This window comes from Acomys russatus, chromosome 11 (genome assembly GCF_903995435.1).
Source record: "Acomys russatus chromosome 11, mAcoRus1.1, whole genome shotgun sequence".
Taxonomy (NCBI): Eukaryota; Metazoa; Chordata; class Mammalia; order Rodentia; family Muridae; genus Acomys; species Acomys russatus.
In genome coordinates this window covers 19,547,703-19,564,289 of record NC_067147.1, presented here as the reverse complement: position 1 = coordinate 19,564,289, position 16,587 = coordinate 19,547,703, and the positions used below count along the sequence as shown (strand labels likewise).

At 39.9% G+C, this 16,587-nt stretch overlaps 1 protein-coding gene across 3 annotated transcripts in view; it reads left to right on the top strand.

The window, feature by feature from the left end:
* Window positions 1–16,587, top strand: part of Kcnq5 (potassium voltage-gated channel subfamily Q member 5) — a 536,287-nt gene that overhangs the window by 453,382 nt on the left and 66,318 nt on the right. The window contains exons 8-10 of one of the 3 annotated variants that reach the window (XM_051152963.1): window positions 7,614–7,708; window positions 10,645–10,671; window positions 15,398–15,454. In XM_051152963.1, coding sequence (XP_051008920.1) covers window positions 7,614–7,708; window positions 10,645–10,671; window positions 15,398–15,454 — 179 coding nt within the window. The remainder of the gene's footprint in view (window positions 1–7,613; window positions 7,709–10,644; window positions 10,672–15,397; window positions 15,455–16,587) is intronic. The other 2 variants (XM_051152961.1, XM_051152962.1) reach the window with 2 other exon arrangements.

Sequence of the window (16,587 nt, the reverse complement as noted above, 5' to 3'; positions counted from 1 at the left end):
AGAGGGAAAAAAGTTTAAAAGCCTAGGAGCTCACAGCAAACTTAACTGTGTCAATATCTTTGCGTGATTCACTTAGATTAACTTTTTGTGTAAAGCAGTCTGGGAAAAGAAATCAGCTCTTGGTGACATTCTGAATACCTGCCCAAATGTCAAAACTTTTATTAATAATGCCTAAGACTCACAGAGTCTCTTTTAGTTTGCAGAGTCCTTCCAACACATTATTTCACTTGATCATCAAGACAGCCTATTCTGAGTTAAGTCTAAATCTTTGCTGTCCGAGTCTAAGTCCAGTGGTCCCTAACTTTATTTCTGAAAATTTTCATACATGCATACAATGTATCTTGGTTATATCCACCCCCACATCCTTCTTCCTACTCATCCTGCTCCCCACCAACACATATCCCTCCCAACATTTTTTTTAACAACCCACTGAGTCCAATTAGTGATGTCTATTTGTACCTGAGCATCGGGTCATCCACTGGGATCCTAGCACCATCCACCCAAAGAAAATTGGATCTCCTGTGCTATCCATGCTAGAACTTTTAAGCAGTTTGATCTTCTGCATGAAATCCCAGTTGCTATGAGCTCATGACTGCCTTGGTCATGTCATGTCCAAAACACAATATTTCACAGCCCTCCTCCCCATCTTCTGGCTCTTCCATTCTTTCTGGCCCCACTTCTTCAGTGTTTCCTGAGCCTTGGAGCAGATCAGGGATAGGGCTGTGCCCTCCACAGACATTATTGAGATTTTGGGTAGACACCAACAAATTCATCAGAACTCCATAAAAGTCTTTATTTCAGAGAGACTAAAGCAGTTCAATGTGGACTAATACTAAAAATAAATAAATAAATAAATAAAGACATTCAGTGAACTTTTGTAAAATCAGCCCTGACAGACCAGCGAGAGGGTAGCTGGCAGATTATCCTGTTGCCATTAAGATATCTAACTCCAAAGAAGGCAAACGGCATATTGAAGGGTTATCTTTGTCTGGTGAACTAACATGCTTGGTCTTCACTCCATCGTCCAGTTATACAAGTTGATGCTGTCTCATCCCTTCACTCACAGAGAACAGATTCCAAAAACCAGACCCTAGATATAAAAATACAAAAGCAGAAAAGAAAATAGAAGGAAACATGGGATTGTAACAGTATCTCAGAAAGAGCAATTAAAAGGCAAGAGAAAAAGAAAATCAAAAGAAGAACCTCAACTTTTTGTTGAAGTTCAAGACTCAACTAACACAGGTACCTCGAACAGTGTACAGGGAAACTAAGAAGAGGGTTTTTACCAGGAAAAAAAGCACCCTGTGCTTCGCTAGACCCGAAAAGCAGTAGTGGCGTCAGTAAAACACTCCGCCAAATGCCTGCACTATGAGCCAAAGACTTCATACCAAGATTATCACAGAAAGCCATCAGAACGCTTGAAAAATCAGGCATCTTAAATGCTTTCTGAGCTGAGCATATCCAAAGAGTGAAGAATCAACTGACACTGGAGATCTGTCTAGAAACTCAACACTAAGAACTCACAGGAACAGATTTGTTAGGAAGAAAACCTACTTGCAACCCAGCCCTCTGCGCCAAGCCAAACCATTCGTGGAGTATGAAAACAATGGAAAGATGTCTAGAAACAGTCAAGAGCCCCAAAATTTACCTACGGTCCTAGTTGCTTCCTTTTGCTGTGAGAGAACACCATGACCAAAGGCAACTTCGGGAGGAAGGGCTTTATTTGACTCACATGTCCTTATCACACCATCTAGGAAAGTCAGGGCAAGAACATGGAGTCAGGAACTGAAACACAGGCCATGCAGGAATACCAACTACTGGATGGCTCCCCATAGCTTGCCCAGCCTGCTTTCTTATGACTCCCAAGACCACCTGCCCAGTGGTGGTATCACTCACAATGGGATGGGACCTTCCATAGCACTCATTAATTTAAAAAAAATGTCCTGCAGACTGGCCCATGTGCTATCTGATGGAGGTATTTTCTCAAGTGAGATGCAGGGATACCAGCAGAGTAAGCAAAAGCTGAGCACACTAGTGGAGAGTACTCAAAGGGTACAAACAAATGTAAGTAGAGCTGATAGATTCTGTTATGCATTTGACTCACAGGAATCTTCTGTTTTCTTTTGGAAAGATCAGGAATGCCATAACTTTGTAATAGTTAATAAAAGCAAACCACAAAATGAAACAATGAAATCATAACTGTAAATAAAGCAATGTGTATATATTGTTACATTTATATATGAATGAAAAGAAAAGTAGTAGCATTTAGTAGTTAGTCAAACTGAATACTCCTGGGCCCAACATACACACATACACACAAAACTGAAGTACATTGACATTTTTACATTAGCAACCTGGAAGCTATGCTGTGAGATATATAAAAATGCAAGTGCTAATAACCAAAAGTTGAGATATAAAAATGCTGGCAGGATGAAAGAACACAAAGATAGGATGTGAGTGGGCTATTTTACTTGTCTTCTGTAATCCAAAATTAGTTAATACTGCCAAAAATTGAAATAGGAACATAAAGCCAGGCATGGTGGCGCACGCCTTTAATCCCAGCACTCCAGAAGCAGAGGCAGGTGGATCACTGTTGAGTTCAAGGCCAGCCTGGTCTACCAAGCGAGTTAAGGACAGCCAAGGCTGCACAGAAAAACCTTGTCTCACAAAACCAAAAAAAAAGAAAGAAAGAAGGAAGGAAAGAAAGAAAGAAAAGAACATAAACTGTAAAGGTAACGCTTCTTAAAAGTAGAAGAACTTCATTATGATTCACTGACTCACCTGTGGGTATATACCTGAAAGAACCTAAATCAGCACATCAGAGATGTTTGCCCATCCATGTTTGTTGCATGTGACACACAATAGACGAGATGCGCATCCAACCTAGTACCCATCAACAGATGAATGAATAAGGGAAAAGGGATGTATGGACATATATAACATATACACATAAATATGTATATACACAGGACGGAATTTTGTTCGTCCATGAGGACAAGGATTGTGCCATTTTCAGGAAAAAGAATGGGACAAAAATGTCATCCAGTTAAGCACAATAAGCCATACTGCAAGGAGAGCCTATATTTAAATAAATTCATCAATAAATATATTTACATCATAAAAGTAAAATAAGGGACTATTAAGAAGAAGAGAGGAGTTGTGGGATAGGCCAGAGGAAACAAGAGAGGGTGATGGGAGGCTAACCATGAGCCAAGCACTTGGTATGCGTGCTTGAAGATGTCATAATGCAAGGTGTTTTTAGTATATCCTATCCATTACTAAGATAGAAGTTATACACAAATTGAAGAGTGTGAAAGGACCCGTGATTGCTAGTTGACATGCTGGGCCTTTCAGGATTAATATTTTAAAACATGCACTTTGAAAATGTAAGCTCAGTGTTAGTCTACCTTAGGATGGTCAGCTGAAATTTTCTGAGCTATTTTTAGAAAGAGTCAAACTAGTTATATGTGTGCTGCTTCAAACAAAATGAGCTGAACACTCCTAATGCAAAGAGCTCTGTGGGTTTTGTACTTTCAACTCTAGACTGCACTGCCAGAATCGCCCAATGAATAGGAAGTTTGGCTTTCATTTGCTTTCTGTTAACTTGTCCTATGCAGTTACATATGCCATGTAAATTGGTTAATTTGGATCCACAGGGATCTCTGGAGGGAACTATTTTATTTTATACTGTGTGATTTGGGCTTTAAATACAGGAACATCGGGTATTGTGGCATATGAATGGGGACTTGAATTTGAATTGTTAGAAGCAATTAGTAGAACTCAAGGGCAGGAGGAAGTTACTAAGAACACAAAAGTATGTGGAAACACATGTATAAGTAACATATACAGACTGAATAGGTTGTGTTTAGAAAATATGTGCGCATACATATATAAATTCATATATCCATGTAACCACAACTAATGAAAGAGATCATGGGTTTGAAAGAGAGCAAGGATGGGTATGTGGAAGGGTATGGACATGTGAAAGAAAAGGAGGAAATGCTACTATATTATATATTATATATTTATTATATATTATATGTTATATAAGCCTCTGAGATTGAGTCCCTGGCAGTTCAGTTCATGGAATTAAGAGGCAGTTTTTACTAGGATAGTTTTACAGAAAGAGGTTGAAGAGAGAACAAGCTAAATACAGATGAAGACAGAGCAAGCTAGAGTATGAACCAGAAAATTAGGACATATTGCCATAGTTAGTATAAGGCCAAGCAGAGCCATTCAGTCAGACGCTGAGAGAGGCCAGTTTGAATCAGTCAGCTTGAATAGGAGTTTGAGACAGAACAGCTGTGTTGAATCAGCTAACCAGAGGTCAGAAGAGCTAGAAAGGGTGAGCTTATTCAGCAGTATGTCTCAAAGCCTGAAAACATACTAGGACTAAATTAGATTTTACAGAGACAGTAAGCATCCAAAACATCTAAATCAGGCAAATAAAAGTTACTTTTACATCTGCGGACCTTTGGTGGGTGCAAAATGTTGTTTTTAACAAAAATCTCAAAGGTTCGATTTTTACCAATAAAAACATGGGAGCCAGATACAGGGGTGAAAGCCCCCTAGCTTAGAGAGGCAGTCAAAGCATCCAAGTGACCTTCCTCCGCAGCCCACATTCCAAAAGAAAAATGAGAGAGCTCCTTCCCCTGCCACCTAAAAACAAAAACAAAAACAAACAAACAAAAAAAACCTCCAACCTCCCTTCCTTCTATTTTCTGTGATCTCCATCTGTCTTCCTGACTTCTTATTTTCTATAGGGTTTTTCCTATGTTTATGCCCTGTCAACATGGTGCTTACTTTGCCTCTTGACCTTGGGTTGACTTTATTTAATCTTGCTTACAAATTTCAAGCAGAGAGCTTTGGATTAAAGGTTTGGTGCTATGACTGAGCCCACCACAACTAGAAACAGGTTTTTCCAATAAATAACACAATTTCAGGGTTCACAGTGTGATCAGATATTCTGAAACACAAGAGAATAGTACAGTCGACACTCTCCACTTCCATGTTGCCCATTAACTAATCTCAGCTCTAGAATGTCAATTGACCCTTCGGTGTGTCTCACTTACAAGATAATTTTTTTACAAGAGAAGATGGGACTAAAAGCCCAGCTATTGAGCACAATTTGATTTAAAAAAAAAAAAAATCAAGAAACTAGGTTATATTGTAAGACAAGCCTTCAATTCTTCAGGCTCTATTTTCCCCCAATGGTTTGTGTCACATAACAGGTGATATCTGTCACCTGTGCCTTGTTTGATGTATTGTTATGAATTTTCCACTAGTGTTCAATGACACAGTACTGCCAATTGTGTCTAGATGTATACAAGTCTTACTTTCAGAGTCCTGATCTTATATATGCCTCATGCCTCTATGGAAACTGTTTAAATAAAGTAAGCATCTATACTTTCCCACCCATTGAGGACCGTCGGTCCTCACTGCAACAGAAACAAATTCATTAAGTCCAGCTTGTAACCTCAGCACTTAGGAGGCTGAGACTGGCAATCACCACATGTCAAGGCCAGAGTGTGCTACAGTAGTGAGACTTTGTCTCCAGTGACCAAAATCAACAATAATAGCAGTATATCTGTGTTTTGTTGGTTTTTCTAGATGACTCTAAGCATTTTGTGTAAACAACCCCAAACATTAAAATTTCAAGATAACGTAAGATGGCAAACTCCTTAATATCTATAAGGTGTCAAGGTGCGTAGCACAAATCTCCACAGATTTGTCAGCTCAATCAACACAATCCATGTGGGTAAGCATTAAGGCAAAGAATCCTGCTTGAAAATGTAAACAAACAAAAATCTTTGGAAACATAAAATCCCTCAGGTTCTACTGTAATCCTTTCTAATTTTTTCATGTCACTTCCTGAGTATTTTGCTGAAGTATAATGTGCAGGCATAGATGAGTACATCTCCTAGGTGAACCAAGCAGCCCTGATTAACCAGCACTGAGAAAACCAAAACATGACCAAAATAGGGCTTCTCGGATACCCTCTCTCCATCACTATCCCACCAGGGGAACTACTATGCTACCTTCTGACAGAATAGAGCATGACTCCCTGTTTGCACAACTTAATGGAACGTGATCTGTTTTGTCTTATAACACAGAGGATCACTCACCAGGAGCCCATGCATTCTACCATAGTTACAGTGACCTGTTACTATGTAGACACATTGCAATATGTGACCATGTTACAAGGTTTCGATTTACACTACTATTGATAGATATGTGGGCATTTCCAGCTTTAATTGAAAAGCTGAAATGGAGTGGATACCTTTTGGTGAATGTATTTAAGTGATATCTATTGAATCTACCTGAGAATGAATGTCTGTATCATAATGCAGTCATACATCCAACCTCAATAATACTGCCAGACAGTTTTTCAAAGTAGTCATAGCAATTTTTAATCTTTGTTCAACTCAGTGTTATTCTTAGAATATAGAATATTATAGAATATAACTAGATCATTTTTTTTCTTTACTATGTTTCAAAGTATTGACTGATGGCTGTACAGTAGGGAAGAAGCCCATGTGGATGATTTTACCACATAAAACAGAATGCTTCAAGTAATGAATCATAATATAAGGTTTCTCCAAAGAAACTGGAGCAAATTCTTGACCGTGTATTTAGAGGTATTTGCAGGCTCATTGTAAAATAAATAAACTTACCAAACTCTGCATGGAAAAGTAAGTGTAGGTGATTCCTCAAATGGACAGTTCATAAGTTCTTCCAACCACTTCCATCAAGGAGGTCAGGAAAATGCACAGTGGAGGTTATGACCAAGAGTCACTCAACTGAAGACACCAGCTCAGCCTTCCCAACCTTGATTGAACCCTTTACCTGACATTCATGGCCTCATCTACAAAGATGAGGCTCTTCGTTCACTTTTGTTGTAAGGATCACATCACATTGCTTATATTTTGTATGCCAGAGATGATCCTGCAATGTAGATAAGCCTACGTTTGATGTCAAAGTCACATAAACATTTTCTTAGATGATAATATTAACTCCTTGTGTACTTTTCGATTATAACCTGACAGAATATTTCCCCTTTATCTTGTTTTAGTCAATTTTTTGTTATCACTACCACTTTTAAGCTTAGAAATGTTGCATAATTCTACTCACAGATTTAATTGATTAAGTCATCACTACATTCTAAAGGTTGTTGGTTCATGAGGCCGCTAGTTTCATGTGATTTCCTTGCCTCTATCCTGTCAGCTATCAACTAAACACCAGCCCCTGAAGTGCACCTTCACGATCAGACAGTTGAACCAGTATCTAGGACATTAGTATTCGTTTTACCAGTTAATCATCCCTGATTTTGTTTCAGACAATGCATCCTTTTTCCTCACCATTTCTAGACTTGTCTTGCCTTAGTATTTAACACTTTTGCTTCTTGATGTAAGTTGTTTTGAAAAGTCATTCTGATGAAACAGAATATGTGTAACAACCAACTGAAAATGCCAAAGTGGCCTCTGGATCTGCTTCTTCTTTTGGACATGTATCAGGGCTACACATAAAGAGGAAAAGAGTCTTAACATATAGCAACTAACCAATTTTCCATTCTGTTCCCTGCTCTTTCTTGCATTCCCATGTGTTGTATGCAGTGCGTTTGGCGTAGTTATGCAGCTGATGAGAAATCTGTTTCCATTGCAACCTGGAAGCCACACCTGAAGGCCTTGCACACCTGCAGCCCTACCAAGTAGGTATCAGTGGGATGGCTGGTCCTAGAGTTGAGTCTTTTCTATTTTGTTAAACAAACCATGTGTGTGCAAAAAGTCCCATCCTGGGACTGGTCTTACTGTCTCTATTGCTTTCAAAGATGCTTAAATAACTATTTAACAGCAACTCAACCATAGCACAATGTAAAATCGGCATCGTTCCTTATCAACCATAGGCCATGACTGAAGTCTTAAAGAGCATGAATTATACAGAGATGTAGTACTTTTCTAGTATCTCATCTTATGAAACAATAGTTCCTGAAAGACAACAATCACCTGATCCATCACCCAATTTTACAGGGAGATTGCTTGGAATCATATGCATATATGATATTTATACATATATATATATGAATCATCTTTGGGACATTTCCTGGATAAATTTATAAGAGGAAGCCCAGTTGGAAACCTGATGGAGGGTCTCAAGTGACAGAAGGCAATGATCTGTTGCCATATGTGATTATCTGGCATCCCACTTACTGCAGTTTTGGATTAAAAGTCATTCCAAGGTCTGAGAACACTTAGTGATAAATCAAATTCTCTAAAAGAGTCACCTAGTATGTTGCTCATATGCTACTTCCCTCTAATATGTTCCCTGTTTGCAGTGGGGCAGAGGTGGGAGAAGATTGATTCAAATGCCCACCTTTAGCCTGATCCCTTCAGCCCGTCGGCCATGCCTTCACTCACTTGTCCCTGCAGCCTCATGTTTCAGCCTCATTTACTGAAAAACCATGACTCATCCCACACACAGCAGTCATTGGTTCCATGCACAGAACCTGGATTTCCTGACACAAATCTCCCCAGAGATACTTCACTATTCTTGTGGTTCATAAGCATTGCTGTTGTGATAGTTGCTCTTTGTTAAATCAGTGGAATGTGACGGAAATCATGGCCTCTTCCCAAGAATAATATCCAATGCACACACAAAAATATCAGAACTCTGCCTACAGTTTTAATATATTCTCAGACTCCCTGAAGCTAAGTTCAGAACCTTTGCTTCAGAAAGAAAACCTACTTCAGTCAAGTTTCTGTTTATGAGAATAATTTACAATAAGCTAGAGGATAGCTTTATTTAAAATTACCTAGTTTACTGAATGCAAGGTGATGTAATGAGAAAGACTAAAACCTCTTTAATTTTATATAGTATATTTCTCCTGGGTATTCATATTTCAGTGGCTCTGCAAAAGAGAGCATTCACTAATCGGTGTATCCATTCTGCAAGTGCTCACCACATACTTACTATGCACAGGGTTGTGTTTCTGAGACTAAGCAGGAAGCAGTCAGAGAAAAAGCAAAATTAAGTTAAAATCTCATAGCTCAGGAACTAGACACTCAAAAGATGCCAAGACTGAAGTGCAGTGCAAGTAAATTTTAAGGAGAAATGTAAATAAGAAAGCAAGTTAGGGCTCATGGGGCTAAGATGTTCAAGAAATGATCACTGTCAACTTCATCTTCGCCCCTGCTAACAATGGCATTGTTGTCATCAGATAGCACCAGACTGGCACTCTGCTTCCTCCACAGTTCTGGGGATGTGCTTCGCTGCTTTCTTTCCCCCAAGCTCATCTCAAGGAGTAGGGTGAAAGGCAGGTCAATGAAACAACTCTTGGAGTCTGGGAGGTGCAGGGTATTAGTGATGTTTCTTTCTCTTTCCAGGCTGTGGTTTTCTTCTTATGTACAGTGAACATGAGATCAGAGCTATCTGTGTTTCAAAGCTTTGTTTTAGTGAGAGGAGGATTTATACAGGAAACTATTTTCCTGATTTTCCTTCTCAAGATGAGTGAAGGCTATATAAAGGGTGAGCCCAGGGAAATATGGTGTCTGAAAGCATGAGTCAGATATTTTAAGAAGCTGTGGGAAATTACCAAGCTGCAAAGATGCTGTGGGGTGCTGTGAGAAGTCACAATTCGGACACTAGCTGATATAATACCTTCCTATTTAAATGTAATACTAGGATATACAGAAAAGGAAGCCACTTTGCCCAAAGCCCATAACTCATTTGTAGGGAAGTCACACTACACCATGCTACCACTGCCCAGCCCTGCCCAAATGAGTGGTTGGTTGCAAATGCCACCCACTTGGAGCTCAGGTAGATCGTCTAGACACCTTATTTACTCCAAGGGAATTCATTCTTCATAGAAAATAAAAAAAAATCTCCCTCAGTAACTGACTGAAAAACTAGACCACAGCCATGGATTAATTCTCCCAAGCCTTGGTCCCAAAAGTATGCCCAAGACACAGGGACTGCAGCTACATTGGAATCAGCAACACTCTGAGAGCCTTTGTCAAACTTCTTCGAGCAGGACCATGGTTTTCTTTTTTTTTTTTTTTTTTTTTTTTTTTTTTTTTTTCTTTTTTCTTTTTCTTTTTCTTTTTTTTTTTTATTAATTTATTCTTGTTACATCTCAATGTTTATCCCATCCCTTGTATCCTCCCATTCCTCCCCCCCCCCATTTTCCCATTATTCCCCTCCCCTATGACTGTTCCTGAGGGGGATTACCTCCCCCTGTATATTCTCATAGGGTATCAAGTCTGATATGACTTTCTCACGTACTATGGTGCCTCACATTTGACCATGTCCCCTGGAGGGGGAGACCTGGTGGCACTCAGAGGAAGGACAGCAGGTAGCCAAGAAGAGACCATGGTTTTCTTAAGCAAACAGTGTGTGGTGTTCTGCTGTGTGGGGGCAGTACTGGATTTGTCAAGTAATGTTGTGCTGTCTCCAATCTGCCGCAAAGAACATATGTTTGAAAGCTATGTGCAGTTATTATAAATAGCATTGCTTCTATGGACTGTACTTTTAAAGGGGTAACTTAAGGGTACCTGAGTCCCCTGTCTCCTGTTTGGGCCATTGTCCAATGCTGTAAATGTATTCACTGGTTTATCATCATTTCTCTTCTGTCTCTGCACGCACCTGAAGGAAAGAACAAGGGGAGGCATCAAGCAGGTTTGTGATTTCTCTTTTGCTATGCCTTTGTTTATAAATCAGATGCCTAACAGATGTTTTAAATGTGCCTCATGAGTAAAAAAAAAATCGATCAACAAATACAAGATGATTAAAAGTGACCTTTCACAAGATGGCCTGCAAAGTTTACTACGTTTTATTGATTTCTTTTTCCCTCCTCGGGAATAGAAGCATTCTTTTTCCTAACCCACTCGGTGTTTTTTAATAGTCTGTAAGGCCTGAAATGTGTGTGGGTAAAATAATCACAGCCTTTGGTTATTATTGTCTGCCACTGTCCCCAAGCAGAAGTCCTTCCAAAAGTATTCAAATGGAGTTATCTAAATTGTTTCGGATTTTTTTGCAAGAGGTACAGTAGTGACAAGAGACAAGAACCACCTGTGTGGGTTGTCTCCAGCCCATGGAGCAGCACAGTTTCCTCGGGTTATCAGTTTCACCGAAGGGGTATCATCTTCAGGAAGAAGCCACTCCCACCCCCACTACTTCCCCCAGGTGACTCAAGGCTCTTCCTTCTTGAAATACCCACAGGGACCAGAAGCCAAGAGTAATAAATCATAAGTACCAGGAGAAGTCTGAACTGGGGAACAAGGCCTGAAGGGCAAGGCCAGATAGATCCCCACACTGGAGTGTAAGCGGCAAGAGAGAGAAGCAACAAAAAAATAGGAGTTGCCTGGAAAAAAAAGAAAGAGCATGAGGCGTTTTTTTACCTGTTTCCCTATCACTGCCATTTGCTTCAGTAAAGAGAACACAAGGCATTCTCTTGCCCTGAGCCAGCTACTAGTGAGGGTCTATGATGACATCAACTATAAAATATTTATACAGTACTGAATTAGTTCTAAAGCTTGGAGTGGTAGGACTTTCTGTGTTAGCTATTTCTGCAGTAATTCTTTAAAAATAAATTCCCAGAGTAAGACATGCATGCTGGCAGGTGCTGGATATGGTATCTGACATAGTTTCAAGTTCTCCCTGTGAGCAGGTGAGCCAATGCATTGAGGACTCTTTCTTATTTCAGAATGATAAGGGTTAGAGCAAAGGATGCTGGGTATTAGTGAGTGGTGATTTCAGGAAGTGTTGCTACCCAAAGACTTGTTCTTTTCAAGAGATATTTCTAATCAAAGAGAAATGTAGTCTTCAGATCAAGCACCATGTTTTCACAGACATCCGAGAGTCAAGTTTACTCTTCTTGGTGATATTTAAAAGGCTTTGTTTCAGCACAATTTATCTGCAGTTTTTCCAAAAGGTAATTTGTCTCCAAGGCCTAAGAGCAGAACTCTCTTTGGCATGGATTATAGAGCAACTTGGGGAGACGGTCACATTTCTTGACTTCATCCTTCAAAATGGAGCTTTCATGACCAAAGAGGAAATAAAAAATCGTGTATAGATGCTTGAATAAACATGGCCTCTTTCACAATCCTGAGACAGGGGACACCTTGGCCCAATAATAAACACGTTTCCCCAATGTTAGCATATCGTAAAACAAAGACAATTTTAAAAATCAAGCTTCTGCTCACTAGAAACACACACACACACACACACGTGCGCGCGCACACACACACACACACACACACTCACTCACCACCACCACCACAAAATAAAAAGAATCTTTAAGTCAGCTGTCGCAACTCAAAGTTTAGCAATCAGATTTCCAAAGTTTCCTGATATCATGTCTATCTAAAATGTTAAAATCTATTTAACAGACTTATGACTAAGTTTGTTAAAGATAGTTCACTTGTAGATTTGAATGTGTGCAGAACCACTCAACTAGGTTCCTGCCTTAGAGAATGACAGCATGACATGCTTCAATTCTCCACAGGCATTGAATATTTGAGAAAACCAACCCTGAAACCACACCTATACCACCACTTAATTTTTGAAGCTTCCTACCTTTCATCCTCTTGCTCCTCCATCATTTACTGCATCTCCCATGTAAGGTGATAACAGAGAATATGGCTGATAAATTATTCTTAGTTGGAAGAATAAAGTTTTCCTGACTCCAAGTACTTCTTGAAAACCACAGCCAAAAAAAAAAAAAAAAGAGAGAGAGAGAGAGAGAGAAATAGAAAGAGATGATATTAACAACTAGAAACATTGCAGTTGGGCTAGAGAGATGGTTCAGCAATTACGAGCACATGTTACTCTTGCAAAGGACCCACACCCAGTTCCCAGCACTCGTGTCAGGGGACTCACACATGTAACTGTAGCTCCAAGGGATCCTCCACACTCTCTTCCGGCCTCTGTGGTCACTGCATTTAAAGTTAACATACCCATACATAGGCACACATATACACATAATTTTAAAAATCACTAAAAGCCAAGACACTGAACCTGAAGGAAATAAGTTGGAAGAGTCTTTATTTTCTATTCATTGACACATATTATTTTAAGGAGTGTGTATTTTGGAGCTCTCATTGTATTATTGCCTTAGCTTTTCCCATGTACTCCATCAGCAACCGAATGTATAATATTGCAATAATGAATGCAGATAATGGTGATAACAGCAGTAGCATCATAGAAAGTTATTTAAAGGCCCCTACTGAGGCAAAATATGCCCAACAAAAAGTGTATTTATAAGGATGCTCTTCCTAAGAGAAGAGCGATTATGAGTTTGGAATAATGTTAATTAAAGCTTGACCTCATTTCAAGTGAATGAATTAATTGGTACCACCCAAGTGCAGAGTCCTTCGCTGACTTTGTGGTCATTGGGTTATTGATGCCATTTAGATAAACAGAACAGGCAAGTGTCAGCCCCAGTAGGAGCTGATTTTTCTCTAGTTCTTTGGATAACTCAGAGCCTGGAATCTCCTAAGTCCTTCCTCATGGTCTTTCTGGTGGAAACTGCAGATAAGCTCAACAATGCAGGCAGCAGCATTCTCACAGGCAGCTGGCCACTGAATAAGAGCCCTATACACAGACAACACAGAATGCAAATGGATGGAGGTCAAACGCATTAATGTCACCCTTGATTAATTATGTTCACTGCTTTGGAGAGTTCTTGTTAAAGAGAAGATTTGCTTTCATGAAGTTAGGGCATGCTTTAAACAGAGTTTATGACACTTCGGGCTAAGCAACTCTGTGAAAGATACATTTAAAACTGCAAACTGTAAGACAGAAAAGAAGCTTTTTATAGATATAGCTCAACTTGCTGAGACCATGATGCCATCTTCCTTGGCATTATTATTTTATTACTCTTCTTTCGCCCCTCCTTCCTACTAGAATAGTTTTAATCAAAAATATGTGCTGATGTGTTTACTGATTGTATTCTAATTAACCCTCTTTTTGAGTAGCCTTTAAAACTCATTTTTAAATGGGACAGTACTGTAAATGGAGCACACTGTAATTTTTCAGAGAAGAGAATTTGCTTGTGAACCCATCTGGCCAGCCTATCACAGTGTTTTGACCTAGAGTTCATATTTTTCCTCCCTTCTTCCATGACTAGATCATCAAACAGTAGCCAGCAAGCCACTGCACTGCTATAAGAAGGCTTGACTTCCTCCTGCCTAATGTGTTACCCCACCCAACAATACCAACTGAGGCTGAGGGATTAATGCAAATCTCACCTCCTCTATCCTGTCTTCTCAGTGAGCAATGGCTGACCCTGTGCCTGCTTCAGTTATACTGCCTTATTTTACAATTATAAAGCACCCCTAACACTGCTTCAGCCTCTAAGACAGCTGACTATCTAAGATGCTTTACCAGCACCCATGATGCCGACTTCAGATGCATGTCACACAGGTTAAGACACAGGTGGTAGTCCTATGACTTTATACCCATGTACTATGGCCCATTGAGAGCTTTGTGCAAACCACTCCAGTGTGAACACACTGTGTGGCTCCTGGGAAAGAACTCTAGACTGCTTGTGGGAGAGATGGTGTGTTCTTACACGTCTTCTGCACTTATTTTCTACTACTGTCTTTCCTTTTGCATATAGTGAATGATCTGCATGTATTGTTGAACTAAACTCTGTGTGAGACTAGACTTTACCTTCCACCCAGCATCATCCGCTGGCTAATATTAGATTCTTTAGAAATAGTCTTTCCATGTGTTCACATTGTTTATAGAAGGAAAGGACTTATTATTTTATAAACACCAAGGACGTAGCAAGTAAACAATTTCTGACTTTACACACTAGGAATTGAGAGTCCTTTCGTCTGTTTCTTTTTGAACGGGGATTCAACCTGACAACCATTTACCTATACTAGCCATGACTTTAGCTTCACACAAATCAAGAACTTGTGTGTGTGCATGTGTATGTGCCTGTGTCTGTGCCTCTGTGTGTGTGCGCGTGTGTGTGTTTAACTTCAGAGCAACTGTTATCTACTCTGTTGACTTATGCAACTATTCATTCTTAAATTTACCAAAATACTTGATCCCCCATTACTTATACTATAGTCCTTGATAGTTTGTCCAGAAGTTGCTGTATTCTACAATATTTAATTTCCCATTTCATATGAAACAGACCCCAACACATACTATCATTTATAATGCTTAGTTCCACTCTAATTGTTTCAGCCTAGCCAGAAGAACAGTTGTTGTACCTCAGGCAACACAACTGCACTTGCCGCTTACATACTCTGTCTTCTCATATACAGAAGGGAAAGAAAGAAAAGAAAAAGTAAAGTCAAATGGCTTATCCTTAGAAAAAGAAAACCCTCGGCACTATGCTGGTGGAGAAATGCTTAGTAATGCGCTGCTCTATTTCCCTCACTCCTAGTAAGTTCTGTAGTAATAAGCAGAAGTTCTTCAGAATGTACACCTCACGGAAGCAGAGGTACCCAGCATCCCAGCTGTTGACATGAGATTTGAGAATGCCAACTAACCTCAGGTGCATGGCCAGGTTCCGCCGCCACTACACCTGGGCCCTGTTTACACACTCACTCTCCTAGGGACTTCATGAATGAGGTTTTCAGCGCGCTTGTAATTTTCCTTATTGCCTGTTGCCTGCTTTGATACTCTACCACTGGGGCCAAAAAGAAAAAAAGAAAAGAAAAAGCAGGCTTAGTCCTGCCAGTCAGCCTGTTGGCGCCTCCTTGTGGCTGGACAACTGCTAAGCTGTTGCACGCGCTGGTTTGTTAATGGCTGGGTTGCCATATTGTGCCTGAGGCAACAGTTTATAGAGTGCTTATCCTATGAAGGGCTAAACCGCTAAGTATGTATAGCAGTAATGGCGTGGAGTTATGATGTCAAAGATTCCCTGGCAGGGAGCATCTAAAGGTCGAGTGCATGCTGGGCCATGAGAGTGATTTGGACATCTGGTTCTAGAGAAGGATGGATTGCCTCGCAGAGCAGTTGTGTGGGCTCCCTTGAGCATGGTGCTCAGCTGGGAACATGGGATTGCTTACTAAGATGCTCCAATCAGTGACCATCTCGACCTTTTGGTTACTTTCGCCACAGAGAGACTTCCTTGTTCTCCTGGGAATCGTCTTTGGCATGCTTCCTAAAAATGCTGTGACAGAAAATCTTCCTCAAAAGTCATAGTTATAAATGTCAACAAAACCCAAGAAAGTAATGGAAACTTTTTATGTGCCAGTGAAGTGTCTGTAATTTTAATTGATGTGCATTTTCAGTAACAGCCACCTAATCAGTTTATTAGTCGTCTCATCAAGATGCCCTGTTGATTTCCAAAGGGCAAATGAAGTAGAACAACCAATAAGGGAAAACTTTCCATTAGAGGGCACACAAACAGAACTTTTTTTAAAATTTTATTTTTATTTTTTATTAATTTATTCTTGTTACATCTCAATGGTTATCCCATCCCTTGTATCCTCCCATTCTTCCCTCCCTCCCATTTTCCCCTTATTCCCCTCCCCTATGACTGTTCCTGAAGGGGATTACCTCCCCCTGTATATGCTCAACTTTTCCCTGGGGGAAAACTCGCTCTGGCTTAGGCAGCTGTTCTAAACT